This window comes from Microcaecilia unicolor, chromosome 6 (assembly GCF_901765095.1).
Source record: "Microcaecilia unicolor chromosome 6, aMicUni1.1, whole genome shotgun sequence".
Classification (NCBI taxonomy): domain Eukaryota; kingdom Metazoa; phylum Chordata; class Amphibia; order Gymnophiona; family Siphonopidae; genus Microcaecilia; species Microcaecilia unicolor.
The window spans coordinates 45,747,177-45,774,155 of NC_044036.1; the positions used below are offsets into that span (position 1 = coordinate 45,747,177).

The window sequence follows — 26,979 nt, forward strand, 5'->3', positions numbered from 1 at the left end:
AAATAAAGCATAGGTACAGCACAAGGATTAACGTGTGGATTTTCAATGTCCTTTGTTGCCTCCCTATGAAGTGTAACATAGACATCTTACCTAGGCGAGGCCCTGAGAAAAGCACTTCTGGTTCTAGCCAGATAATTTCATCACTGCGCAGCACTGCGGTGGCTGTTGTGTACGGCAAAGTGACTACGTTTTTGCCTGCATCGTGCTAGGAGGATAAAAGTACAAAAATGCCATTGCAACCAACTATGCAATTTGATTTAAAAGAGTTCATAAATTGACAGTAAATTGTGATGTTATATTAGCTGATGTAAAGTATGTTTACTTTGCGAGCAATGTAATAATAATAATTATTATTATTTATAGCATTTGTATCCCACATTATCCCACCTATTTGCAGGCTCAATGTGGCTTACATAGTTTTATGATGACAATAACATTACAGGATATCAGATACAATTAGTGATGTGTAGAGCTTGTGTAAGGGGGAAAAGAGGGAAGTGATTAGGCGGGTAGCTATAAAAGGTGGACTTTCATAGTTGAGTGGGATGATGATGTGGGTTAGTACAGCTATGGGTTCTCTTTGTAGGCCTTGTTGAAGAAACAAGTCTTTAGAGATTTGCGGAAGTTATTTGTTTCGTCAATTGATTTCAGGTCTGTAGGTAATGCATTCCATAGTTGTGTGCTCATATAAGAGAAGGAGGTGGCATGCATCAGCTTGTATTTTAGTCCTTTACAGCTGGGGAAGTGCAAGTTGAGAAATTGGCGGGATGTTCTTTTGGCATTTCTTGGAGGTAGGTCCACGAGGTTTAGCATGTAGATTGGGGCGTCTGCGTGAAGGAATTTGTGTACAATCGTGCAGATCTTGAATGCAATGCGTTCCTTGAGTGGGAGCCAGTGAAGTTTCTCTCTTAGGGGTTTTGCACTTTCATATTTGGGTTTTCCAAAAATCAGTCTGGCGGCAGTATTCTGGGCTGTTTGGAGTTTTTTGATGGTCTGTTCTTTGCATCCGGCGTATAGTGCGTTACAGTAGTCCAGATGGCTTATTACCATTGACTGTACCAGGGTATGGAAGATGTATCTCGGGAAGAAAGGTTTTACTCTTTTGAGTTTCCGCATGGTATAGAACATCTTTTTTGTCGTGTTTTTCACGTGTGTGTCAAGCGTGAGGTTTTGATCAATAGTAACTCCAAGAATTTTCAAGTTTTGTGAGACAGGAAGAGAGCAGTATGGTGTGGTTATGGTGGAGAAGTTTTTTGTGTTATGTTGGGAGGTGAGTACAAGACATTGTGTTTTATCTGCATTAAGTTTTAGTTGGAATGCATCCGCCCAGGTGTGCATGATATGGAGGCTTTGGTTGATTTCGTTGGTGATTTCATTTAAATCATGCTTGAACGGGATGTAATTGTGATGTCGTCTGCGTATATGTAAGGATTGAGGCCTTGATTGGCTAGAAGTTTGGCTAGAAGTTTGGCTAAAGGTATCATCATTAGATTGAATAAGGTTGGTGAGAGGGGGGATCCTTGGGGAACTCCACATTCAGGTGTCCATGGGGGTGATCTGCCTGCGTATGTTGTTACTTGATATGAGGAATAATGAGGAAACTTATGGTACTGTTAGACGAGGGAAGGAAAACTGTGCCAGCAGATTAGGCATGCACACAGCCCGGGCTCCTGGTTGAACAGGGTGCATAGAAAATGTTCCACCCTTCTTCAGCGTTGGAAGGATGTGGAGAATGAGTGTGGCCTGGTGAGGCCCATTCTAACAGCACTTAAAGAAAAGTTGTTCCTCCAGAGCCTCCTCCTGCACAGTAGGGGGTAGATTCTGGGTAGGGCACCCACATTTAGGCTCCAGGAAAGTAAGCGCTATGCAACTTTTCTATGTTGGAAACTATGTGCTTACTTTCTGCAATAGAATAGTGACTACGTTTGCATCTATGTGCACCCACTTATGCCAGCTCAAAGGCTTCTGTAAATGCGGGCACATAAATGTGCCCATAAATACAAGTAATCTGTAATCTATGTGTGCATATTTTGGGCCCATGCCCCTCCAATATCCAGGCCCCCTTTGAAGATGTGTGCCCTAGAATTTATATGTCTAGGTTATAGAATAGTGACTCACATCTTTTATAGGTAACATATCTTACTGCAATGTATTTGAAAGTATCCATGTTCACATTCATCCTGTGTATATTAAATAATAGTCACACCAAAATTGTTCAATGTAATCCCTGTGACCAAGGCTCAGTCTCACATTCATCCCATGAGCTCCAAATAGCCATACCATATATATATATATATGTCAATTGCCTGCTGAACTCTATGCAACATGGTGCCTTATTCTATGTAGTTCCTTCCTACCCTTGCCATGCAGCCATTTCAGGGGGGGGGGGATCCCTTACCACCACCCATTAAGGTAGGGTAAGCAGTGGTGTGCGTGAGTCCTTTACTGCATGTCGTTTGGAGGGAAAACTCTGGAAAAACATCAGACAGTTGAAACTAGTCTGTTGAAAGATTTTTTAGTCATTGGTGTGACCCCTGACACAGGTGCGGTAGCACCGAAACACGGCCTGTGTCGGGTCTTCCTCCAATCAAATTTCATTATTAAAGGTTTTTTTTTAGGAAAGAATTGTGTTCCCTGTGTTTTTAAAGGCCCTTTGTGCTGTTTTTTCTGCTTGTAATTTAATTTTTGACATGCGTCTGCTGTGCGTGCCGGAAGATAATTTTTTATTTTCTGGTGCACAGCACAAATCCAATTTTTATTTTGCCACATGTCCATTTTCGGCAAAAATTTTAAAAAGGCCTTTTTTACAGGCTTGCTGAAAAATGCATCTGTGCACGCCCAAAACACGCGCCTAAACTAGCGCAGCCCATTTTTTTGACGCGCCGTAGTAAAAGGACACCTGAATTCTTTAAAGGCTGTGATGTGCTTAGGGTCATACATGAGCAGAGCACAGAACCACCAAAGGTGCTCTGTAAACACAGGTCTACTTTGCTAGCACATTACCTTATCGATATTTAGAGGAAGGACATATCTTCGGACTTCTGGCTGAGGAGCCTTTTCAGCATGTTTCTTCACTTCTTCCCAGTTACCACGCAAATTGGACAAATATAAGTAATTATAAATAAACTCAAACCTGCAGGACAGAGAATCAAACATGATTACTTCAAGGTACCTATTCAGAGCCATAATAAAAACACAACATGTAAAATAAGGTGATATCTTTGTATCAGACTAACTTAAAATATTCCTCAGGTCAGGACAGTATTGCCACTTGGGGTCACAGTGGCCAGTTTAATTCCTGGCAATTCTGGAATGGGCGTGGAGGGGGACCGCTCCTGTCCTGGATAACAACTATCAGAGAAAATACCAGGTTTGTCTCAAGGGGGGTGGGCTGAGGAAAGTCAGGGTATGGTATTGGGAGGGGGGGTATTGTTGAAGATGGGTCTGCTCTGGAGGGGGTATCTGTTGGGGTGTCTGAGCTTAATGTGAGGGATGATTGTGGGAGGGTTTACTGTCTGGGGGAGTCTGAATTGGGGGTGTCTGGATTAGGAAGGATGATCTTGGGGGGGGGGGTTATTGGGAAGGGTCATGATTGGGGAAACTACTATCTGGGGGAGATTCTGTATGGGGGAGCTTGAGTTGTGTTGCTGGAGTTGCATCATTTATTTTGAATTTTGCACTGGGGCTTGGTACACTTGTCAAGGTATGGAATGCAGGCCTATGTGATATATGTCTGCTCTGTGTGGTAAATGAAGGGTAGATGCTGGCCTGTCCCTTGTATTTACATACTTAAAGTGCAGTATGTGCAAAAACTTGCTGCACTTAGTCAACATGTTCCATAGTTCTGGAAGTTCAAAGAAAATGTACGACACTAATTAAAATGGGAACCCCCCACATAAAACATAAAACAAACAAGAAATAAAGAAAGAGACCAAGATCTCCCCAAGCCTAAGCTCAGAATATCACAGCAGATCAACTGTCCAAGCAGATAAAGCCTATTATAATAGGTTTAATATGTCAACCACAACACATAGGGGACCTTTTACTAAGGTGCACTAATGGATTTAGCACATGCTAAATGATAAGATGCCTATTATATTCCTATAGGTGTCTTATACATAGTAACATACATAGTAGATGATGGCAGAAAAAGACCTGCACGGTCCATCTAGTCTGCCCAACAAGATAAACTCATATGTGCTACTTTTTGTGTATACCTTACCTTGATTTGTATCTGCCATTTTCAGGGCACAGATCGTAGACGTCTTGCCCAGCACTAGCCCCGCCTCCCAACCACCAGTCCCGCCTCCCCCCACCGGCTCTGCCAACATTAGCGCATCTTAGTAAAAGGACCTCATAAAAACTGGTTAAAAACATAACTCGACATAGCCATGTTTCTCCCCATCAAGAGCTGTACCATAAAATCGTAATGAATTAGTAATAAAATCAGGACATTCAAATAAGCAGAGATCAGAACATTCAAAAATAACACATCCGATGCAACTCTTAAAATGTTATGACAATTACAAAACACGTACACTAATTAAATAATAACTCATAAAGCAGAGAATGAAACCTCTAAAATCTTAAATGACACAATGGAGACGACTAAAACTGATGGCAGAAAAAAGTTAACTGCGAATTGTACACCAAACCCAAGTTGCTTCGTCTCTACTTTTATACTTGGATTTGAGTTTCTTCAAAAAGGTATTGATTGACATGATGAAACTGGGCTGAATTTCCCCTTCAGAAAAGAACTTATGCCCCTGATGCAGGTGCATGCTGAAATGTGGTTGCTTCAAGTGACCTTGTATCCAATGACTGTTACCAGCTTCAGTAAAGGGATTATCACCATTCTTGTGTTTCATAACTATCTTTACTATCTTCAAAGCTACTAACAGGGAAGCCAGCTCCTAACGGAGATGAGTAGGTTTTATGAGGACTGACAATTCTGTTGCCCTTGGAGAACACTTCCTACAGGTAAGCAACTTCCCTTTCTCTAAAGACAAACAGGATAGTAATCCTCACATGTGGGAATCCCTAGAGAATGCTTTCAACAATAAAAAGAAAAAGAAAAAAAAATGCCAGTGGGCAACAAACATTAGTCCCCGTTTATATATTTATTTATTTTTATTTTACAAATTGCTATACCACATACAACTAGGTGGTGTACAAGAAAACATTCATATTATGCATATCACAAAACATAAAACAAAGCAAACCATGAAGACAAATCAATCTTCAAATTAAAAAAAAAAACCCAATACAAATAATTTTGTCTTCAACAACTTTCTAAATTGTGTTACACTGCTATAATTCCGAAGTTGACCAGGCAATGCATTCCACAGTGTTATCCTTGCAGGAACAAAGGCTGTAGCTCATGGTCTACATACTGGAGTCTCATAGTAGTTTCCGACTGCAGTGCACATCTTGGATGGTACACAGTCAACATGTGTTTCAGGTAAAATGGAGCAACAGTGAACAAAACCTGATATAGAACTGTCAACACTTTTTAAATTGAATCCTTTGAAGGACAGGAAGCCAATGTAGTTGTCTGAGCATTGGTTTTACATGGGAAAACTTTGCCACCTCCATTATCGTTCTCATTGCTGCATTTTGAACCACTTGCAATGCCCTGACACTCAAAGACAATATACCAATATACAAGTTTTGCAGTTAATGCACACTAACTGTAAACATTACTCATGGAAACTGCAAAACCTCTGCAGTACATGGAGGTTCCTGGCCCTAAAGAGAAGGCAGCCATGCAGTGAACATGGGGCAATGGTTGTTACCACGCATTGATGGCATGATCACTAATGCAGAATGTGGTATCTACACTTCTGGAGACTAGTTAACTGTTCTGCGTTGTTATCTTTAAGAATTAATGCATAGTATCAGCATCCATTTTAATTGTGAGGTGCACTACTCACCATCCCTTTCCTGCCCTGTGGTATGAATTTTCATATTAGGTGTTTAATGTGGCACTTAGGTCAAAATACTAAGGGGGCAGTTCTGCATCTAGGAACCTCCATTTAGGTACCCCAAGGCTGTTCAGCTTTTGAAACATTGACAACAAACAAGACTCCTTCGTAGCTCACAACTAAATTGACTTTCAGATTTCTAGTATGCAAGATGGCAACTTGATGGGAGGATGTGGCAAGGACAGCGCTGATGATTTCCCCAATTATGGGGAAAAAGTGTAAGGGGAAGACCAGGAAGTTCCCCTCCGAGGACCAGGCAACTCTCCCATATCACCAATCCACCATTCTGGAGCTCCTTACCTCCAAGTTGGCTCTACCGTGGACCAGTTCTGCTGAAACACTAGAAGCGGTGCTTCTTGCAATGCTCAATGCAATGCTGAGCCCTGATCCGCAGCTTCTTACTTCTTCTCCTTCTATGTCATCATCAAGCAGGGTGTAGCGGTCAGAAGAGCCACAGAATGGTGTACCAACTGCAGAGGGCAGTTCCTCACTGATTGTGGTGACGCCATCTGGAAAATCAGCAGTTGGAGAGAAGGCCTTTGAGACATCAGTTCTATCTGTAATGGTGGTTACATAGGTCTCAGATCCAGTAGTGGATGCTCAAAAACCCAAGGTAGTTTTTCCTTCCCTGGAGAAACCACAGACGGTTACGTTGGAGTCGCTTTGGGATGCTATAATAGCAATGCATAATTCTATTGCTACCTTAACGTCTGTTGTTTTGACAGAACAAGATACCTCTAAAACTGTCATCGAAAATGTGAAGAGTGCTCAAGTGAGACTGGAAAAAGTAGAGAATCAAGTTGCTGACTTGCAAAAGGTTCAATCTGCTGTTGTAAAAAATGTTTACTGATAGACGCTTGGAGATTTTGGAAAATTCCTTTCGTTATTTGAATTTACGTTTTTTTAAACTTTCCAAAACACCCTATACTGTCACCTGGAGAAGTTCTTAAAAAATATCTGGAAGAAATATTACATATTCCCAAGGAAGGGAAGGGAAGGGAAATGGGACTTGATATACTGCCTTTCTGTGGTATTTTGCAACTACATTCAAAGCAGTTTACATATATACAGGTACTTATTTTGTACCTGGGACAATGGAGGGTTAAGTGACTTGCCCAGAGTCACAAGGAGTTGCAGTGGGAATTGGACCCAGTTCCCCAGGATCAAAGTCCGCTGCGCTAACTACCTTTGGCTAAAGTTTATTTTATTTCCTCTAAAACTTTACCATAGAAGAAAAGGGATGCTTCCATGGGTGCGGCTAACTTTAGTTTGGACTTAACAGGTTTTTTGGAAAGTTCTGATTCTGAAGCAGTCAGACGTGCTACCCTTATTGCCACCTTTGTGTTTCCTCAAGATCATGACCATGTTTTGAGATTATCCTTTAAGTTAAAAAAATGATAACTTTATGGGACATAAGGTCTGGGTTTTTCTAGATCTTACTAAATCAACTCAAGAGAGAGATGGAAGAAGATTTTGGCATTTAGACCAGTCCAGTCCAAGGGGGGCACTTTTCGGCTTTGATATCCATGTAAATATGTGGTTGTTTTGGCAACTATTAGATATGTATTTTTTGATCCAGACCATTTGAGGTTTTTGGTAGAAGTGAAATAATTGAAGTATTTGTTAATGTAGACATGTATTTTCTTTGGGTAGAGGATAATAACTCCTGAAGAAGATATGCAGTATGATCCAGCTTAACCTCTCATATTTACCTTAATATTTCTTTATTAGTCCCTGTTGCTTCAAGGGTATATTTCTTATAGATTATAAGCTCTGTCGAGCAGGGACTGTCTCTTCATGTTCAAGTGTACAGCGCTGCGCACGTCTAGTAGCGCTATAGAAATGATAAGTAGTAGTAGTAGTACTTATCTTGGATCTCCCAATTGTGGACTAAGTAGCACAAGTTTCAGGTGGTTTAAAATGCACTTAGGGGCCCTTTTACTAAGTCACGGTAAAAAGTGGCCTGCGGCAGTGTAGGCGCATGTATTAGGTGTGCGCCGGGCCAATTTTTATCACGTCCACAAAAAAGTTTAAAAAAAAAAATGTGATGGGAAAAGGACATGCGGTAAAACTGAAAGTAGCGCGCATCTAAAACTGGCCTGAGCCCTTTACGCCACCCATTGATCTAGCGTGAAGGGCTCACGTGCTACACGCACGGTGACTTCTCGGCACGCGCCAACTGCTAATTACCGCCAGAAACAGTGCACGTGGGAGGAAATAAGTAAATAATTCATCCAGGTATTATGGGCACATGCCAAATCTGAAATTACCGCCAGGGGGATGCACTGGCCTGGCGGCAGTCTCATTTGGGCGCGCTGCGCACGTGTACAGCCTACCACAGCTTAGTGAAAGGGCCCCCAAATGCTTTTCCTATATTGTATTGCTTTTTGTGCTTTGCTGTCAAGTGTTTTGCTTGTATACTAATTTGCAGCAGGGGCGTAGCCAGCCTTCCGTGGGAGAGGGGTCCGAGCCCGGGGGGAGGGGGCACATTTTAGCCCTCCCCCCGGCGCCGCCCCCCCACCGCCGACATTGCCGCCCCCCCCTCCCGCCGCGAACCCGCCTCCGCTGCATCCTACCTTTACTTTTGCTGGCGGGGGATCCCACTCCCCGCCAGCCGACGTCTTCTTCTTAGTCGCTTCCCGCTCTTCAATTTGTTTGCTGACGTCCTGCACGTTGTACGTGCAGTACGTCAGACTCAGAGAACAGAACTGTTCTCTGAGTCTGACGTCCTGCACGTATAATTACGTGCAGGACGTCAGCAAACAAATTGAAGTGCAGGAAGGACTGAGAAGACGTCGGCTGGCGGGGAGTGGGATCCCCCGCCAGCAAAAGTAAAGGTAGGCGGCGGCGGGGGCGGGTTCGCCGGGAGGGGGGTCCTGGGGTGAATCTGCGGGGGCCCCGGCCCCCTCAGGCCCCACGTAGCTACGCCACTGATTTGCAGGACTTTTTTTGTGGGAGTACTTGGGAGTACTGAGTACCGGCACCTTTTTCATTGTCTACTAAAATTGACCCATGGTCCCCAAGTTTATGTGAAAGAGCTCAGTCTCTACACACCAATTCTGCCTTGTCATAGATTCTGTGACTAGTTGCAGGGGGCTTAACCATTGTGGGGTGATCACCTCACCCCTGAAGGGTGGCCTGGCATTTGAGTACCGGCACCTTTTACGTTAGAAAAAACGCACTGCTAATTTGTAAATGCAAATTTAAAAAAAAAAAAGTTTGCTAGGGGAGTGGCTGTGAATATATTAGTGCTGTGTATTATTTTCTGAATATTTATCCTATCATAGAATAAGATTTGGACATTTGCTAAGATTCCTTCACAAATTTTCTGGTTCATCTCCAGTTCAAAGCTGCAATGGACATGTCATTTTCCTATTTATTGTTATAGCATTACCCTTTCCAGCAGCAGAGATCCGCGACAAGGTAGCCATTGTCTTCAAAAGTGTTGATGTGATGGAAAATGTTAAAAGCAGAGGTCCTGTATTTGAGATTAAGGTATTCTCCAGTTTGTTTTTCTGCTACATGAATCCAGACCTTGAAAACAGAAGGTAATTTTGGATGCAGTTAAAAAAAGAGTGCAAAAAATAAATACAAGCTGCATTTTCTAATGTCCTTTGTACTTACTCCCATTGTTTCATTGGATTCAAAGCAACCCATGTAGTTGTTTCCCCAAATAGTCCACGAAGAAAGGAACTTGATCAAATTAATTTTCACTGGTTGTTCCACAAATACTATATAATTGGGACTCAAACCAAAACTGTAAAGACAGAAAAAAGTTACTTGTGTAAGGTTAAATATGCTAAATCTTCAACACAATAAAATATGTCCTTTACACATTTATTAAAATGTGAAGCTTTGCTATCATTCTGTGAATTTATTAAATCACAAGATCTGAGATAGGGCTACCTTTCAAGGCAGTGTTTCATAAACCTCTTTGTTAAGAGCTGATAGTACATTTTTCCTCCATGGTGACATCAGCAACTGGTACGTGCACCACAGCTACCCTATACCTTTTCCAGATATGTATGCAACCATCACACAGAAGGGTGACACATATCCAAAAAGGAATGAGTAGAATAAGATCATCTATGGAGTAGTCCCAGATTACATGATTGACCTAATCAATCTCCCAATCAGAAATAGTACCAGTTCATCACGGTCTTACCTGAATCTCCATTACCCAAATTGCAAAGGACTAAAATACAAGACAACCCATGCGTCCAACTTCTCTTACATAGGTACGCGTCTGTGGAACGCATTGCCACAAGTGGTGAAAACAACTTATGATTACCTAAAATTCAGAAAGTCATTAAAGACCCACCTATTCGAAGGGCATATCCGAATGACCCAACTTAAATGACTCAACCCTGCAACACTTCACTATTAAAGATCGTATTGGACATTGATGAACTCTTTTACCTCAACCCAACTTGATTGAATCTTGTCTTCCTTATCCCAATACAACATTTTGTGCCTATCCCGTACCGGATTTGGTGAATGCCTTCACAATATTATGTAAGCCACATTGAGCCTGCAAATATGTGGGAAAATGTGGGATACAAATGTAATAAATAAATAAATTATCTTTAGCAAGAACAAAGACAGGGCTTAGATGTCATGAAAAACCCAGTTGTGTGAAAAGGCTGAGGTTTTGGATTCAGAATGTGTTTTCAGAGGTCCTCCTGAATATCCCGTGAGTTAATTCTTAACACACCTCAGAGTTTTTCAGATCAAATTCTGCCTGAGTAGAAGTGAAATGAAATGGCAGAGCTCTCCATGGCAGTCACTGAGAAAGTGTGGCAAGTTTCTTTGTTACCTGTGAACATAGGAAGGCTTGAACCTGTCACTGCAGGGGAACTGCACAACAATTTCTGCCTTGGTTATTGGGTCTTCTTTATCTGAAATAAAGGAAACGTTAGGAAAACTTACACGCTGCTTCATGACTCAACTTTTCATAACATCTTCTAAAACTTAAATAGGAAAAGAAAAAGAAGTTTCTAGTTCCCTAATATGGGCAAAGAGCGCCTGTTAATTTGCAAAAAGTAACTTTCCAGATCACACACCCACACCTTCAAGAAGCCTCATCATTATGAGATTTAAAACACTTCTATCCTGCTGTATCAGAAATTCCTGACAGGTGAAGGAAATCATAGGCCTATGTTTTCTGCTGTTATGAACTGTACAGTCAGTCAGTGAAGGAATGTGGGGGAGTGTGGTAACAAGTATTCCGTGATTCACATGGAAGGCCATGGCCGGCCTACAGGAGGGAGTCTGCACAGAAATTAAATGAGATGGTCACGTAGAAGTTAATTTAATTTAATCAGCATATTTATATTCTGCTTGAACAGCCAGTTCAGAACGGATTACAAAAAACAAATAAATAAAATTTCAAACAACATACAATATTGAATCATATAAGAAAAAAAAGTAATTCTAAACAATCGAATCGAATCATATTTTGTAAAAAGCCAGGTTTTCAGATTACAGCAGAATGATCACTGGACAAATTTCCGCTCGATCCTCACGGCCGAAATTTGTCCAGTGATCCTGAAGAAGAAACCGCGAATTCGAAACGCTGGCCGCCGTTGATCACGGTCTTAATCAACAAGGGAGCACAGAGACTGACTGATTTGCTCTTCAGCTAATTCTGTTTAAATACGCTTTAGCCAATTTAAAGTCTGCATATAGAGGTTTTTGGGCCGATGATGAGGAAGTCCAACCCCAGTTTGACTTTTTCAGCTGTCAAGGGGTTTCTCGAGGTCTTTTCCTCTTTAAGATAAGAGTGCTTGCTTGAAGTAATAGATTTTTTGAGTACCTCATTAATTTTTGACTCTCAACTGACTGATCTTGGTAACTCACCCCATTATATAGATCATGTATTTTTGCAGCCTTTTTATCCGCTGCAGTAAAAAGGGCCTCAGTGAATGGCAAAAATAGCCGCTGCCGTTATAGCAGGGCCCTTTTTACTGCAGCTTGGTAAAAGGGCCCCTCAATGAACTAAAAACTTGAATTCTCTTCGTACCTAACCAGCTCAAAAGGGGACATAGGGAAAAATGAAAACCTATGTGAACAGACCTGCTTGTAGTGGAGGGATTTTTATAATATTGTAGGCAAATGAAAAGGCCTTCCCAAAACTGTTGCCAATGTTGTATAGAGTCCCATCGTTTTCAATGTGAGGATGAGCTGTTACTCCATTGACAGAAATGTAGTTAGAGAGATCCACCTAAGGAAGAAAACAGATAGGTATCATACTAAGAATCAGAGGCTCACAAAGCAGAAATAAACTGATTTTTTAAAGCTATTTTAACGTATCTGTATTAGACTACTCCCTGTTACATTTAAAGAATTCTGTCACTAGCTGCAAAATTCATCATATCTGTATGTGGATTACAAAATGCCTGCAATCTGTTATGACGCAAAGAGGGGCATTCTCATTGTGGTGTCTAAGTCCGACTTTGGATGTTTTGCACAAAACATCCAAATTCCGAATAGGTAATTTTCGAAAAAGAAAAACATTATTTTTTTAAAATCAAAAATACTGTTTTGAACAAGGTTTTCTGCTTTGGATGTTTTGTTTTTTGGTCCATTTTCAAAAAAAACCCCAAAAAGTGCAAAACGTTGAGATTCATAGCATTGAGATGTAGGAGGAGCCAACATTTTTATTAGACTGGTCCTCCAGACATCCCAGGAAAGCAATGGGGCACCCTAGATGGCACCTCTGTGGACTTCATAAAAATGCTCCCAGGTACATATCTTACCTTTGCTCCTTTATCTTGTTCCCTGAGCTTTCCAAAACCTACCAAAACACACTGTTCCCCACTGTACACCACTACAATAGCCTTTGTAGGTGAAGGGGGCACCTATTTATGGGTACAGTAGAGTTTTGGTGTCTTTGGGAGGGGTTACAGTTTTCACCATAAGTGTGACAGGTAGAGGGAGATAGGGACCTGAATCCCCCACTCTATCGTGCACTGCATCGACCACTACACTACTCCAGGGACCTGTATGCTACTCTAATAGACCAATCGGAAGAAAAAGTGGGAAGTGGACCAATAACTCCAGAGACTGGGACAACTGAGTCAAGCAGGACTTTAACATCTGAGTCTGTCATAGAGGATGGTAAATCATATTTTTATTCACATTTTTGGGGGGTGGGAGGGAATCAGTGACCACTGGGGGGTGTTGAGGATTCACCCTTGATTCCCTCCAGTGGTCACCTGGTCATTTAGGGCAATTTTTTGTGCCTTATTTGTTCTGAAAATAGGTCTACACCAAAACATTGACGTTTCAGCCCTAGACGTTTTGGTTTTGTAAAACGTCCAAGTGTTAGGCACACCCTAATCCCGCCTTTGAAACACCTAGGACACACCCCCTTGTGATTTGGATGCACTGAAGATGAATTACATAGATAAATGTCTGCCAAAAAGGTTTTGAAAATACCGAATTGGACGTTTTGAGATTAAAAATGTTATAACACAAAGCACATTTATTCATATAGGTATTACATAGATGGTACCTTAGGTAGCTTCTGGAGGTGTGGGGAGGGTGGAGTGTGACAGGTAACTGAGGGATTGAGTAGAGGAATAAGAATTTGGATGGGGGAGTTGCGATTGTAGAAGGAAAGAAAGAAGGAAAAAAAATTTGGAGGGGATGACTAGGTACTGTGGGATTGGGTGGAGGGGTAACGGCTGATAAGAGGAAAATGACCACATATTGGAGAAATAAAATGTCCAGATAACATAAGTGGGGAAAAAAAAGCCTTTTTATTTTCATGTTATTGACTGGACTACGTCAATTTTGGGAATGTGCATCTTTTATATATACTCCCACAAATAAAAACTTAACCCAGAAAAGACCAAAGCTCTTATGTTTTCACAGAAACCAGGCATTACCTTTTCTTATCTCATATCATTAGGAGGCATTAAGATTGAGTTAGTTGACTCTGAAAATCCTTGGGATCACCATAGACAATAAACTAACTTACCAGTCTCACATTTCCCTACTAATTAAGAAATGCTTTGTCCAAGCTTAAAATGATTCCTTCTATTAGGTCTCTCATAGTAAGGTAGTAACATAGTAAATGACGGCAGATAAAGACCTGAATGATCCATCCAGTCTGCCCGACAAAATACACTCATTTTACATGATTTGTGATACTTTAAATGTATACCCGAGTTTGATTTGCTCCAGCCTTTCTCAGGGCACAGACCGTAAAAGTCTGCCCAGCACTGTTCCTGTACTAAAAGTTCTGAAGCTAACGCCAAACCCCCTTAAAATTTAAACTCCAGCCCATCCATATCTATTCAGCCACGATCAGGGTGCAGACCTTAGAAGTCCGTCCAGCATTGGTTTTACTTTCCAATTACTGGCGTCGCCACCCAATCTCTGCTAAGATTCCATAGATCCATTCCTTCTAAACAGGATTCCACCACATCCCGCGGGAGTGCATTCCACGTATCTACCACCCTTTCTGTGAAAAAATACTTCCAGACATTACTCCTGAGTCTGCCCCCCTTCAGCCTTAATTCATGCCCTCTAGTTCTACCACCTTCCTGTCTCCGGAAGAGGTTCGTTTGTGGATTAATACCTTTCAAATATTTGAACATCTGTACCAAGTCACCCCTGTTTCTTCTTTCCTCCAAGGTATACATGTTCAGGTCGGCAAGTCTCTTGTTGTATGGTTTGCAACGCAAATCCCATACCATTTTTGTAGCTTTTCTTTGTACCAGTTCCAGTCGTTTTACGTCTTTAGCAAGATATGGCCTCCAAAACTGAACACAATACTCCAAGTGGGGCCTCATCAACGACTTGCAGAGGGGCATCAACACCTCTTTTCTTCTGATGGTTATACCCCTCTCTATGCAGCCTAGCATCCTTCTGGCCATGGCCCAGTGGCATTCCTAGGGGGGGTGGTGGGTGCGGTCCGCCCCAGGTGCACGCCGCTGGGGGGGTGCCACACACCTGTCGGAGCCGCTCGTTCTGTGCTCCCTCTGCCCCGGAACAGGTTGCTTCCTGTTCCAGGAAAGAGGGAGCATGGAACGAGCGATGCTGACAGGCTCGCGGCACCCCCCCTCCCAGCACGTAAAAATGCACCCGGGGGGGGGGTGTCGCTTCACTGGGGGGAGGTGTCGTTTCGCCGGGGGGGGGGGGGGGGAGAAGGTGTTGTTTTGCCAGGGGGGGGCACTGCACCCGGGGGGGAGGGGGAAGCATCGGCGATCCGCCCCGGGTGTCAGCCGCCCTAGGAACGCCACTGCCATGGCCATTGCCTTTGAACATAAATCATTCTGCAGTCACTCTTTTGTGCTATGCTATCTTAACTTCTACAATACCCTTTTCCAAGGTCTCTGCATTACCGACCTTAAACACAATTAATTAATGCAGCTGGGCTTATCACTGGAGTGAAGAAATGAGACCATATGACCCCATTACTTAAAGAGGAACACTGGTTACCAATAGCATCTAGGATCCCCTTCAAAATGTTAAGCTTAATACACAAGATAAAATGTACTCTACGTTCATTAGATCAACATTTCATAGCGGTCCCCTCTTTTCACCAAATTTTCCTTGATTTTACTTGTGAGTACCTCTTTAATGTCATAGGCCCATCACTCTGGAACAATCTTCCACTCCATCTCTGCACTGAGCCCTTCCCATCAAACATTCATAGTAGACTTCATGTTTCTGAAGTGTTCTCCATATCCTCACCATTATTGCTACCAGGGCAGGAGGACAAAGGCACTGATCTGAACTATAATGCAGAAAACCTAATTGTCCTGACATTTGGCTGGTGGTGCACAGCATTTTGCTGACCATCACTGGCGTTATGACTGGAAATTCAGTGCCAGGCCATGTCCAGGCTTCAGCATTGAATTTCCAGGTTTGCAGAGCTGGCTATGGCAGAGCTGGTTAAGTGTGATATTCAGCACTTAACTGGCTATGGGGCACCACATAAACATAGTACTGGCTTTTACGTGGTCCTATTTATGTGGTTACTTTGGCCCATTAAGGGTGAGATTCTATATATGGCACCTCCTGTCTTTTTGAAAAGTTTTAGGTTGGGGAAAAATTGTCCAGTCTTCTGTTTCAGATTGTCTTGGAGCTAGAGGAGGAGGAAACCTGCCTCCTTACGTCCTGTGGTGGATGCAGAGGAGTTCCTGTGGTGATGTTTTTTGCAGTCCAGAGGATCAGCTTTCCTGAGGGAGCCACAAGTGTGGAGACTGAAAAGCAGCAAAAAAACCCCCCCAAAAAACAGGAAGATGCCCAACCGATGTTAAATCTAGTTGCTGGTAAAATCTCTCCTTTGCCAGAGGTGGAAAGGAGAAAAGGATCAACGGAGGAGAGATTTAAGCATTTGAAGTTCCAGGTACCAAAAATGTCTTTGGGAGTCAGGAAATCCAGTAAAACTGCAAAGGGAGTCCAAAATTTTAAGGAAGGGAAGGAGGGTGTCCTAAAATTCTGTGGAAGAAATCTCTTGTCCCTACTTGCCTCAAAGCCTGTGGCCACTGAACAAATTAAGGGTTTTTTTTTTTTTAAAACTAAAGGTTATTTATTTATTTTGATTTTGCTCACACCTTATTCAGATACACTGGGTATTTCTCTGTCCCAGGATGAACCGGCCACCTCTGGATTGCAAGACCTGCAAGACCGGTGCTCCAACCACTAGGCCACTCCTCCACTCCTCGAGTTATCTGCAGCAGGTGCCATTTTATTCCTATGGGCCCTGCTGCAGATAACTTGAGCTAACCTTTAGTAAAAGATCCCCTAAGCAAGATGTTTGCTTTTGTCTTAGCTGTAGAAAACCTCACAAGTAGTTTGCATAATACCAGTTCTTTTCTACAAAGATGCACTTATTTCCTAAATATTTAAATATACAATATAACTAAATGCAAAAAGAAATGTTTTTACCTTCTTGACTGTCTCCAAGGTGTCTGGATTGACTTTTGTGATGTAATTGGTTTCTGTGCAAGCATAAAAATCCTCTCCCACAGGGTACACATTAACCAAAGCATTATCAGTGACTTCCACACCTTTGAAGTAGGAAAAGAACCTGTGAAATCAATGTTAGCAAAAGGTTGTTACCACCAAGTAAAACACCCGTCATCATTGACTCAATAATATGTAATGTCAGCATGAAATTTAGTGAAATCCTGTAACCTGGAAAATATGTTTTTGCAGGGATCCGGGTAAGCAAAAGTCCCAAATTCTGTAATCACGATCCTTTTTTCAGTCATAGCTCTTACGTACGCATCCGTCTGAATGAACCTAAAAAACAATATTCAATAGATAGTCATGTTCCAGTGACTTCATTGAACTGTAAAAAGTTATTAAATCCATGATACTTAGGAGTATTTGGTGGGGTTGTCAGTGAGGAGCAAATAGACATCACTTGGTTGTATTACCTATGAAACAAAGCCACACTGAGTATAAGCTTTCAGTGTCTTCTTTTAAACTTACCTTCTATGGTACGTGACTTGTCCTTCTATAAAGTCAAACTTATGTAGAAGTGCTTGGCCATCAAACAAATGGTAATACTGCTCGGACCCCACTTCGAACAAACCAGGTCCGCATCTCAGCAAACTGCCAGTCAGCCAAATGGGAATCCTGCCTAACAGAACAGGATATGTCTGAGTAGACATCGGATAACACCAAAGCAGCCTTTACTGCATGATTATCATCATTCATATAAAAGAAGAACCATAATGTTTTCAATGAAATGATTTGACTATACACCGTATTGGCCTTGAAGAAGCCAACCAGATGATCAATGTGGAATAATGAATTAGGTGAGTAATATCTGGGGATAATCAGGTTAATACCACATTTGTTTTTCTGTTTACTGTTTAATTGATCTCCTTGTCATGTTTCACTCTCCCTATTTAGTGGTCTAAGGAAGAGAATAGAATTACCTGACTGAAATAATTCCTATATATTACTTTCTCTGTATTTCCAACAAGTTGTTTTATCGCTTGTAAACATGTAAATGGTTATAAATAAAAAAAAAAATAAAAAAAAAGAAGAACCATTAATTTAGTTTCTTATATTCCACTTGCAAGCCTGAAAGCTATCAAAGTGGTGTACGTTCAGGTGAAGTAGATAGTTTTAGGTCTCTTCATTTGGACACTATGGGGCTCATTTTTGAAACAGAAAAATGTCCAAAAAGCAGCACAAAGCGGCAGGTAGATATTATATTTTTTGCCAAAACGCCCAAATCGCTATTTTTAAAACCCATTTTAAAGATGTTTTTCTGTGCAGTCTGCAGTGTGTCCAAATCACAATGGGCATGTTGGGGGAAGGATTTGGGTGTTCCCAAAGACTGAACATTTTTCTGCCATAATGGAACAGAGCAAAAGTGTCCAGGGCTAAAAGTTAGATGTTTGGTCTGGACCTGTTCAATAAAGACTAAATCATAAAAGTGCCCTAAATGATCACTGGAGAGAGTAAGGCTTGACCTCCTTTACTCCCCCCAGTGGGCACTGACCCACTCCCACCCCCCTAAACGTAGGCTACTTACGTCAGACGAGGGCGGGCCCAGGAGGAAAGGAGGGACGTCCGAAGACTCAGTGAAGAGGCGATCAGCTGTTCTTCTTGCCCGTGCAGCGCCTTCTCACAGAAGTGAGAGGTGCTGCGCGGGCCTGGTAAGACGGAGGGGGGCCCGGTGGAGGGGGGGGAGTGGCGGCGACGACCTCAGGGGGGGCAGCGGGGGCAGCGGGGGCGTGGCACGGGGGCGGAGGATGGCGGGAGGCGGAGCTGGGGAGAAAGAAAGGAGAAGAGAGAAAGGGGGGGGGGCCAGGGCAGCTTAAAGTTTTGATTTTTGGGAAGCAGGGAGCAGCGGCGACCTCGGGCGGGTGGGCAGGGGCAAGGACATCCATAAAGGACATGTTTGTTTGTTTTTTAATTCTTACGCACATTAGCCATGTCGATAACGTGTGCTTTCTGTGCGCATGCGTTTCCTACTCCGCTACGGGGGATTGCACCAGATTAGCGAAACTTTCATGCATCAGACTTTTGAATACCGCACCGAACATTTCTGAGGTGTGTTTTTAGTGCATTCTTTGTTTTTTCAAATTCGGTAAGCACTTTTACGTTTTAGATTCTTTTACGTTTGGTTGATGCATCTTGTCCTTAGTATTCAAACCATAAAATCATTGATACAGTGTTTTGGTTTTGTAAAGTGCTGTGCCAGAGAGGTGACATCCTGGTCAGCACTGCAAAAATCTATTCTCAAAACAGAAATATTTTTTTGTGAGAGCAATGGTAGTAAGCATGATAATAAAATGGTTGGGGATCCTATGATGTGATTCATGTCTCAAATATTTTTCAGTTATCTCAAGAGCTTCCATTTGTGGCATTTTAGTATAAAGCGACTCTATATCCAAAGTAACCAAATAAATGTTAGACAAATCTCCACCAAAACCTTCAACTAAATTTATGATATGTGCAGCATCTCGAACATAGGACTCAATTTTAGGAGCGAATGGTTTCAAAAAGAAATCCACAAAATCGGAGTGGTTTTAAAAGGGAGCCATTTGCAGAGATGATAGGTCTGCCTGGAGGATTGATGAGGTACTTGGGAATTTTTGGAAGGGTGTAAATAGTAGGAATGACAGGAGATTCTACTATCAGATAAGATTTATCTTTCATTGTTATGTACTCTGCTTCGGAGGCGAATTCCACAACCGCTTTAATCTCATGTTTCAATTCTTTAGTGGGGTCGCTACGAAGTGACACATAATATTCACAATCCAAAAATCTGCCTCTCTATTTCTCTGACAAATGCATCTCTATTCCAGTGGTGTTCCGACCCTAGCTGACACCCGGGGCGGATCGCCGATGCTCCCCCCCCCCGGCGAAATGACACCTCTTTCCCCCCCCCCAGCGAAATGACACCCCCCCGGGTGCATGCCGCTGGGGGGGGGGGGTGCCGCGGCGCGCGCCTGTTGTCCTGTTTCAGTCCGATTTCGCAATTCGCATGTGTTCACTGCTCCCTCTGTTCCGGGGCAGACTCAGAGGGAGCAGTGAACACATGCGAATTGCGAAATCGGACTGAAACAGGGCAACAGGCGCGCGCCGTGGCACCCCCCCAGCGGCGTGCACCCGGGGCAGACCGCCCCCACCGTCCCCCCCTTGGTACGCCACTGCTCTATTCATAATGACAATCCCACCACCTTTATCTGCAGGTTTGATAACTATTTGATGGTTTCTAGCTAAAGTTTGTGTATCGCATTGTTCTCTTCTCTAGTGGTGTTAAAAAAATATCTTTTCTCTTATTCACTTCCAATCTCTTAACATCTTGAAGGACACAACTCTTAAAGGCATATATCAAAAGATCCATATCTCCAGGTGGGACCTACTTAGAGTCTCTCTTAACAACTGAAAACTTGAACTTTTATCTTCTTCTAATGTTACCGCTGCTGACAGTAAAGAATCACCTGGTTCCTACATGACCTTATTGCCTCCACTTTTTTGTTTTAACTGTAAGGCATATACCATGGGGGTTATTCTGAAAAGGTTGTCAAAATTTAGGTGCTAAGTTGCTGCACACTAACCGCCGGATTCTAAAGATCACGCCTAGCTTTCCGTGCTGAAATCCAAGCGTGTTCTATAAAAACATGCATAACTTAATTGACTTAACAAGCTAATCAGCTTTTTTAAAAGCACTTAACAAGCAATAATGAGCACTAATTTGCAATAATTAGAATTTATGCGCATAACTCGCTAAGCATATTCTGTAATGCACAGCACCAAAATTCTAATGCGCGGAGCCAAAAAGGTGCGTAGTTATGGGCGGAGAACTGGGTGTTTCATGAGCATTCCAAAAGTTACATGCACTGTTATCAGGGGCATAGCCAGACTTCGGCGGCAGGGGGGTCCAGAGCCCGAGGGGGCACATTTTAGCCCCCCCCAGCATCACAGCCCCCTGCCGCCACCACCACCACCTTTGATCCCCCTGGCGCCAACCCTTTTGACCCCCTCTTCCTGCCGCCGCCAACCCTCCCCCGTCACCACCGTCGGGTACCTTTGCTGGCGGGGGTCCCCAACCCTCGCCAGCTGAAGTCCTCAGGCGTGGCTGTGTTGCTGATCTGCAAGGCAGGCTTCTGTTTCTGTGAGTCTGATGTCCTGCACGTACGTGCAGGACGTCAGACTCACAGAAACAGAAGCTGCCCCTGCAGATCAGCAATGCAGCCGCGCAGGCTTCTGTTTCTTTGAGTGATGTCCTGCACGTTGTACATTGTACACGCAGGACGTCAGACTCACAAACGCAGGACATCAGACTCACAAAAACAGAAGCATGCCCCTGCAGATCAGCAACGCGGCCGCACAGGCTTCTGTTTCTGTGAATCTGATGTCCTGCATGTACAACGTACAATGTGCAGGACGTCACTCACAGAAACAGAAGCCTGCCCTTGCAGATCAGCAACGCATCTGCGCCTGAGAAGAGGATTTCGGCTGGCGGGGGTTCGGGACCCCGGCCAGCAAAGGTACTCGATGGCGGCAGGGGCGGGGAGGGTTGGTGGCGGGAGGGGGGGGGGTCGAAGGGGTTGGCGGTGGGAGGGGGCCAGGGCCAAATCTACGGGGGCCCATGCCCCGTGGCCCCACGTAAGTACGCCCCTGACTGTTATAGAATATGACCTTCTGTGCCTAAATCTACATGCCGGTATTATACACCACATTTCCCTTGCGTGTATTTCTAGGTGCTGGAATATCAGCTGTCTTCTATATACCGCACCTATATACCGCATCTAGGTGCCGCTTATAAAATATGCTTAGGCGGAAATTTATTCCACACGGATTTTTCAGGCGCAATATATAGAATCTAGCTGTAAGCATGAATTCTGTATTAGAAATTACACACATAACTGCCATTATAGAATACTAGTGTAAATGGGCCTTTACACACCAACATTTAGGTATGGTCACTTATTGCAAATGACTGTGACCAAATGTTGCAGTTGTGCATGTAACTGACAGTATTCTAGAATCTTAGCACGTAAGTGCTGGACATGCACCTGACCCACCTTTCTCCCTCCCACATCTACATCCCCTTGCAGTTACCCACTATAGCTTTTCTGTGCTAAGGGGTCCTTTTACCAAAGTATGCTAGAATTGGAGCTTAATGCCTTGTAATGTAGGATTTTTCTCTGTGCAATAAGCCAACATTTAATATGGCATCTTTTAGGGATGTCCCCTCTATATTTTATTGCAGGTCGTGCATTAATGATGCCATTAGAGTGCTGAAACTGCAGAGACTTAAGGTAGAAACACTTATCGCTCTTATTTAGGAGGCACTAAGTGCTCTCACATTAACTGTGCATTAGCCAGTTAGCATATAGTAAGTATTTATTTTTTATTTATTTATTTGGATTTTGCTCACACCTTTCAGTACAGAAGTATTGCCATACTGGGAAAGACCAAAGGTCCATCGAGCCCAGCATCCTGTTTCCAACAGTGGCCAATCCAGGTCACAAATACCTGGCAAGATTCCCAAAATGTACAAAACATTTTATACTGCTTATCCCAGAAATAGTGGATTTTCCCCAAGTCCATTTAATAACGGTCTATGGACTTTTCCTTTAGGAAGCCGTCCACACCTTTTTAAAACTCCGCTAAGCTAAGTGCCTTTACCACATTCTCTGGCAACGAATTCCAGAGTTTAATTACATGTTGAGTGAAGAAAAATTTTCTCTGATTCGTTTTAAATTTACTACATTGTAGCTTCATTGCATGCCCCCTAGTCCTAGTATTTTTGGAAAGCGTGACTAGATGCTTCACATCTACCAGTTCAACTCCACTCATTATTTTATAGACCTCTATCATATCTCCCCTCAGCCGCCTTTTCTCCAAGCTGAACAGCCCTAGCTGCTTTAGCCTTTCCTCATAGGCTCCTCAGTAGTAGCTCAAGGTGAGTTACATTCAGGTACACTGGGTATTTCTCTGGCCCTGGAGGGCTCATAATCTAATTTGTACCTGAGGCAATGGTGGGTTAAGTGACTTGCCCAAGATCGCAAGGAGAAGCATTGGGATTTGAACCAGCCACCTCTGGATGTCAAGACCGGTGCTCTAACCACTAGGCCACTCCTCATGATAGGTGGTTAGTGCTTCCACGCCCATGCCACACCTCCTAATAGAAATTACTGAAAAATTCAGCAACTTGTGCTTTAATGCATGGAAATAGAGAAACTACTGCAAAGCCCCTTTGTGGTTGCATGGTTGTTTGTTTCCGCACATTAAGGGGTGTGTTCTATATATGGTGCTGAAAAAAGTGCTATTCTATAAGCAGTGCTCAAAGTTAGACATGGTTTATAGAATAGCGCTTACGCCTGGGAATTGCACCTTTTAGGAGTGGCCATGTGCACCAACTGAAACATGGTAGAAATCTTTGTGCGTAAATTAGGTACATTTCCCCCTTATTCTATAACTACGCGTGTTAATTTTAGGAATGTTCCCATTCCACCCTTGACCCAACCATTTCCGCACCTCCTTTTTGAAGTCATGCCTAAATTTATGCACGTATATTCAAATTAAATCTAATTAGGGCCAATAATTGCTTGTTAAGAAGCCAATTATTGGTGCTAATTAGCTTGTTATTCAATTAAATTGCACACGCAAATTGGGTGCTTGCCCCAATTTGTGCACCCAATTGTTAGTGACTTTTATAGAATTCGGGGATAACTGTGCATTAAGGGCTTAACACCCTTTGATAAAAAGGCTTCCAAGTTTCTAGTACCAATTAACTCCAGTCAGTAATTATTTGGTTGTTCGTAGCAATTGGCAGCTAATTTGGCAAATAACTTACACATGTAACTGGCACTATTCTATAACCTGGGTGTGCAATTTTGCATACTATACACAAAAAGATGTACTTAAGATTATAGAATGAGGGGGCAAATAGCGAAGGAAGACTGAGGCTGTGGCACTAGTGAAGAGGCCAGGCCCCTCCATCAAAGGACATTAGAGTCACAAATGGGCCTTTTCATTAGTAGCCTAGTGGTTAGTGCAGTGGACTCTGATCCTGGGGAACTGAGTTCAATTCCCACTGCATCTCCTTGTGACTCTGGGCAAGTCACTTAATCCTCCATTGCCCCTGGTACAAAATAAGTACCTGAATATATGTAAGCCGCTTTGAATGTAGTTGCAAAAACCTCAGAAAGGCAGTATATCAAGTCCCATTTCCCTTTCTCTATTTGAGATTCGACATGGAATGTTGCTATTCCACTAGCAACAGAACCCTGTGCGGCCGCATTGCTGATCTGCAAGGGCAGGCTTCTACATGGCATGTTGCTAGTGGAGGAGTAGCTTAGTGGCTAGTGCAGTGGACTTTGATCCTGGGGAACTGAGTTCAATTCCCACTTCAGCTCCTTGTGACTCTGGGCAAGTCACTTAACCCCTCCATTGCCCCTGCTACAAAATAAGTACCTGAATATATGTAAACCGCTTTGAATGTAGTTGGAAAAACCTCAGAAAGGCAGTATATAAGTCCCATTCCCCATTCCCATTAGTATCTAATATGTGGCAAGTATTAAAGGTGAACGAACCTGTCACATGAGCAATTATGGGTGAAGAAAACTCCTCTACTGTGTCATATAACTTCTTGTAACCACTGGCTGGATGCTCTACACTGAAAGATGCAAAGAAAAAAAAAGTTTAATATATTGTTTGAAAGGTAGGTTTTTTTCTTTTTGTAACACATGGGTAGAAATGCGTGTATCTGTAGGAAAAAATACGTGAAAAGAAATATTGCAACATTTACTTTGTAAGGATTCCAATTACCTCCTATTGTACTTTTGGAAAGTAGTAGGGGTCAGGCTTAGCAGCAGGTTTGTACATTGGACAATATCATTATCCTATATGCTCTAATCCTCTGTCCAATAAGAAAAACAGTCTTAAAGCATCAGGATTAGCAAAAGCAAAACACACAACAAAATTTGAAAAATTAATTTTGTCATTTTCAGTTATTTATTTTCAAGGTTTGCCTGTACGTCTAGCCCCCTCTTTGGCTATTTTCAAGTCCAAACTTAAAGCCCACCTCTTTATTACTGCTTTTGACTCCTAACCACTGCTCACTTGCCCTGTCCTTTTATCCTCACCTCTTTATTCCCTTACCCTTAATTGTTCTGTCTGTCTGCCTGTCTTATCTAGATCCTAAGCTCTTTGAGCAGGGACTGTCTTTTTGTGTATGGTGTACAGCGCTGCCTATGCCTTGTAGCACTATAGAAATGATAAGTAGTAGTAGTAGTAGTGATAAGCCATCCTCACCTAAACAACTCGAGGTGAGCTACAATAAAGTGATAATGAATTTCTTCATCCCCCCTCCCTACACATTTTTTGTTCATTCATCTTGTTTTCCTCTTGACTGAGCTATTAGTGTTGTAGATTCTGAAAATTCTTTAGAATTATTGCCTCCCACTCTTATGAGGTCGGCCAGTATGGGGTTCTACCAAGTTGATCCTAAACATTACCCCATGCAGCTGTCACATTAACAATAGGTAGACCTGGAGGATAGGGATATTTTTAAAAGAGGAGAAAGTTAGTCATACAAACTGAGGGCCCCTTTTACTAAGCCGCATAGGTGCCTATGCGCGCCCAACGCTTGCCAAAATGGACTTACTGCCCGACTACCACGTGGCTCTTGTGGTAATTTCATTTTTGGCTCACATCCGCTACGCGCATCTGAAAAATCATTTTTATTTTCAGACGGATGTAGCTGATGCGCGCCAAGTGGCATCTGACAGGTGTAGGTCCTTACCGCCCAAATTCTTTACCGCTAGGTCTATGGCTGGCGGTAAGGTCAGAGAATCAAAATGGAAGCGCGGCAATTTTGATTTTGCTGCTTGTCCATTTTTTTGGGGAAAAAAGAGGCCTTTTTTACAGGCGCACTGAAAAATGATTCTACGTGCACCCAAAACCCACGCCTACACTACCGCAAGCCACTTTTCAGCGCGCCTTTGTAAAAGGACCCCTATACATTTTAAGAAAAACAGTACCACAGAGGAGACCTCCTTCCCCTTTTTTAAATCATCTCCCCCATTTTGACTCGCCACTATTCAACAGTCAAGAGACAGGCAAAGTTGGCATTTCAAAGAATTTGGTAGTGCATTAAGTACAAAAGAAAACAGCGGCAGGATATAAGCATCAATGCATTTGAATTAGAATAAAGCTCCACTCAGTAGAGACACAGTGGTATGGAACACACTAAAATTTTAGGGAATCAGCCTAGGAAATTAGCTTCTTGGAATATTCTGTAAATCTATTTACACTAATGAAAGAAGAATTTCCAGCCTCCAGAATGTTGATATTTTTACGAGATACTTACACGTTTGACATTTTCTCCCTTGTGAAGAATTTGAGCTTTTCAAACTGATTTTCAAAGTGTGGGAACTGGAACTGTGTGTTCAGTATTTATAAGGATTCTAAATCCTTCTAAAAGAATAAAAGCCTTATCAGAACATCAGCCAATCAGCCTGGAAAAGAGGAACAGAAGTTGCTTTCAGTGACAGGATTTGCTTGGCTCTTTCTTTACCAACTTTTTATTACCATCCTCTTTCACAAGGCAAAGGCTTTTGAGCATTCTTTTGCATGCTAAATCCTTTCCAACTCAAAGTGGATTAGAAAAATGGAAACAAAGAAGGAAAGAGAGAGATTTTAGTTACATAACATATACCATGCTTGTAAACGGGAACAGGTCATAGGTAGGATAAGAGAAAAAGGAGAAGGTTTATGAAGTGATAAAGCAATTGAAAGACTTATTTCCAAAACCCTCTAAGTCCAATGCAACTAATATGAATTTAGTGGATTTTTGGAAATAAGCTATTAAATTATTAGTACTGTGGTATTTCTAGGGACAGGATCACATGAAGAAATTAAACCATATCATGTGTTCTAAGTAATGAAAGAGTTTATTTGACTAAAATATATCTAGCTATATATTTCTTTTTTTTTTTCTATGATGTATCTGATAATCATACTAATTAAAATAATTGACAACTTAAGCAAGACC

General features: G+C 42.4%; 1 protein-coding gene across 1 annotated transcript in view; it reads right to left on the reverse strand.

Annotated features, from left to right (window-relative positions):
- Nucleotides 1-26,338, reverse strand: part of RPE65 (retinoid isomerohydrolase RPE65) — a 39,372-nt gene extending 13,034 nt beyond the window's left edge. The window contains exons 1-11 of the mRNA XM_030206409.1: nucleotides 26,296-26,338; nucleotides 24,518-24,600; nucleotides 17,439-17,589; nucleotides 17,139-17,246; nucleotides 16,890-17,031; nucleotides 12,060-12,207; nucleotides 10,801-10,882; nucleotides 9,609-9,741; nucleotides 9,379-9,518; nucleotides 3,004-3,133; nucleotides 91-205 (exon numbers count right to left, since the gene is read on the reverse strand). Coding sequence (XP_030062269.1) covers nucleotides 91-205; nucleotides 3,004-3,133; nucleotides 9,379-9,518; nucleotides 9,609-9,741; nucleotides 10,801-10,882; nucleotides 12,060-12,207; nucleotides 16,890-17,031; nucleotides 17,139-17,246; nucleotides 17,439-17,589; nucleotides 24,518-24,600; nucleotides 26,296-26,306 — 1,243 coding nt within the window. The 5' untranslated portion in view covers nucleotides 26,307-26,338. The remainder of the gene's footprint in view (nucleotides 1-90; nucleotides 206-3,003; nucleotides 3,134-9,378; nucleotides 9,519-9,608; nucleotides 9,742-10,800; nucleotides 10,883-12,059; nucleotides 12,208-16,889; nucleotides 17,032-17,138; nucleotides 17,247-17,438; nucleotides 17,590-24,517; nucleotides 24,601-26,295) is intronic.
- Nucleotides 26,339-26,979: the final 641 nt, after the last annotated feature.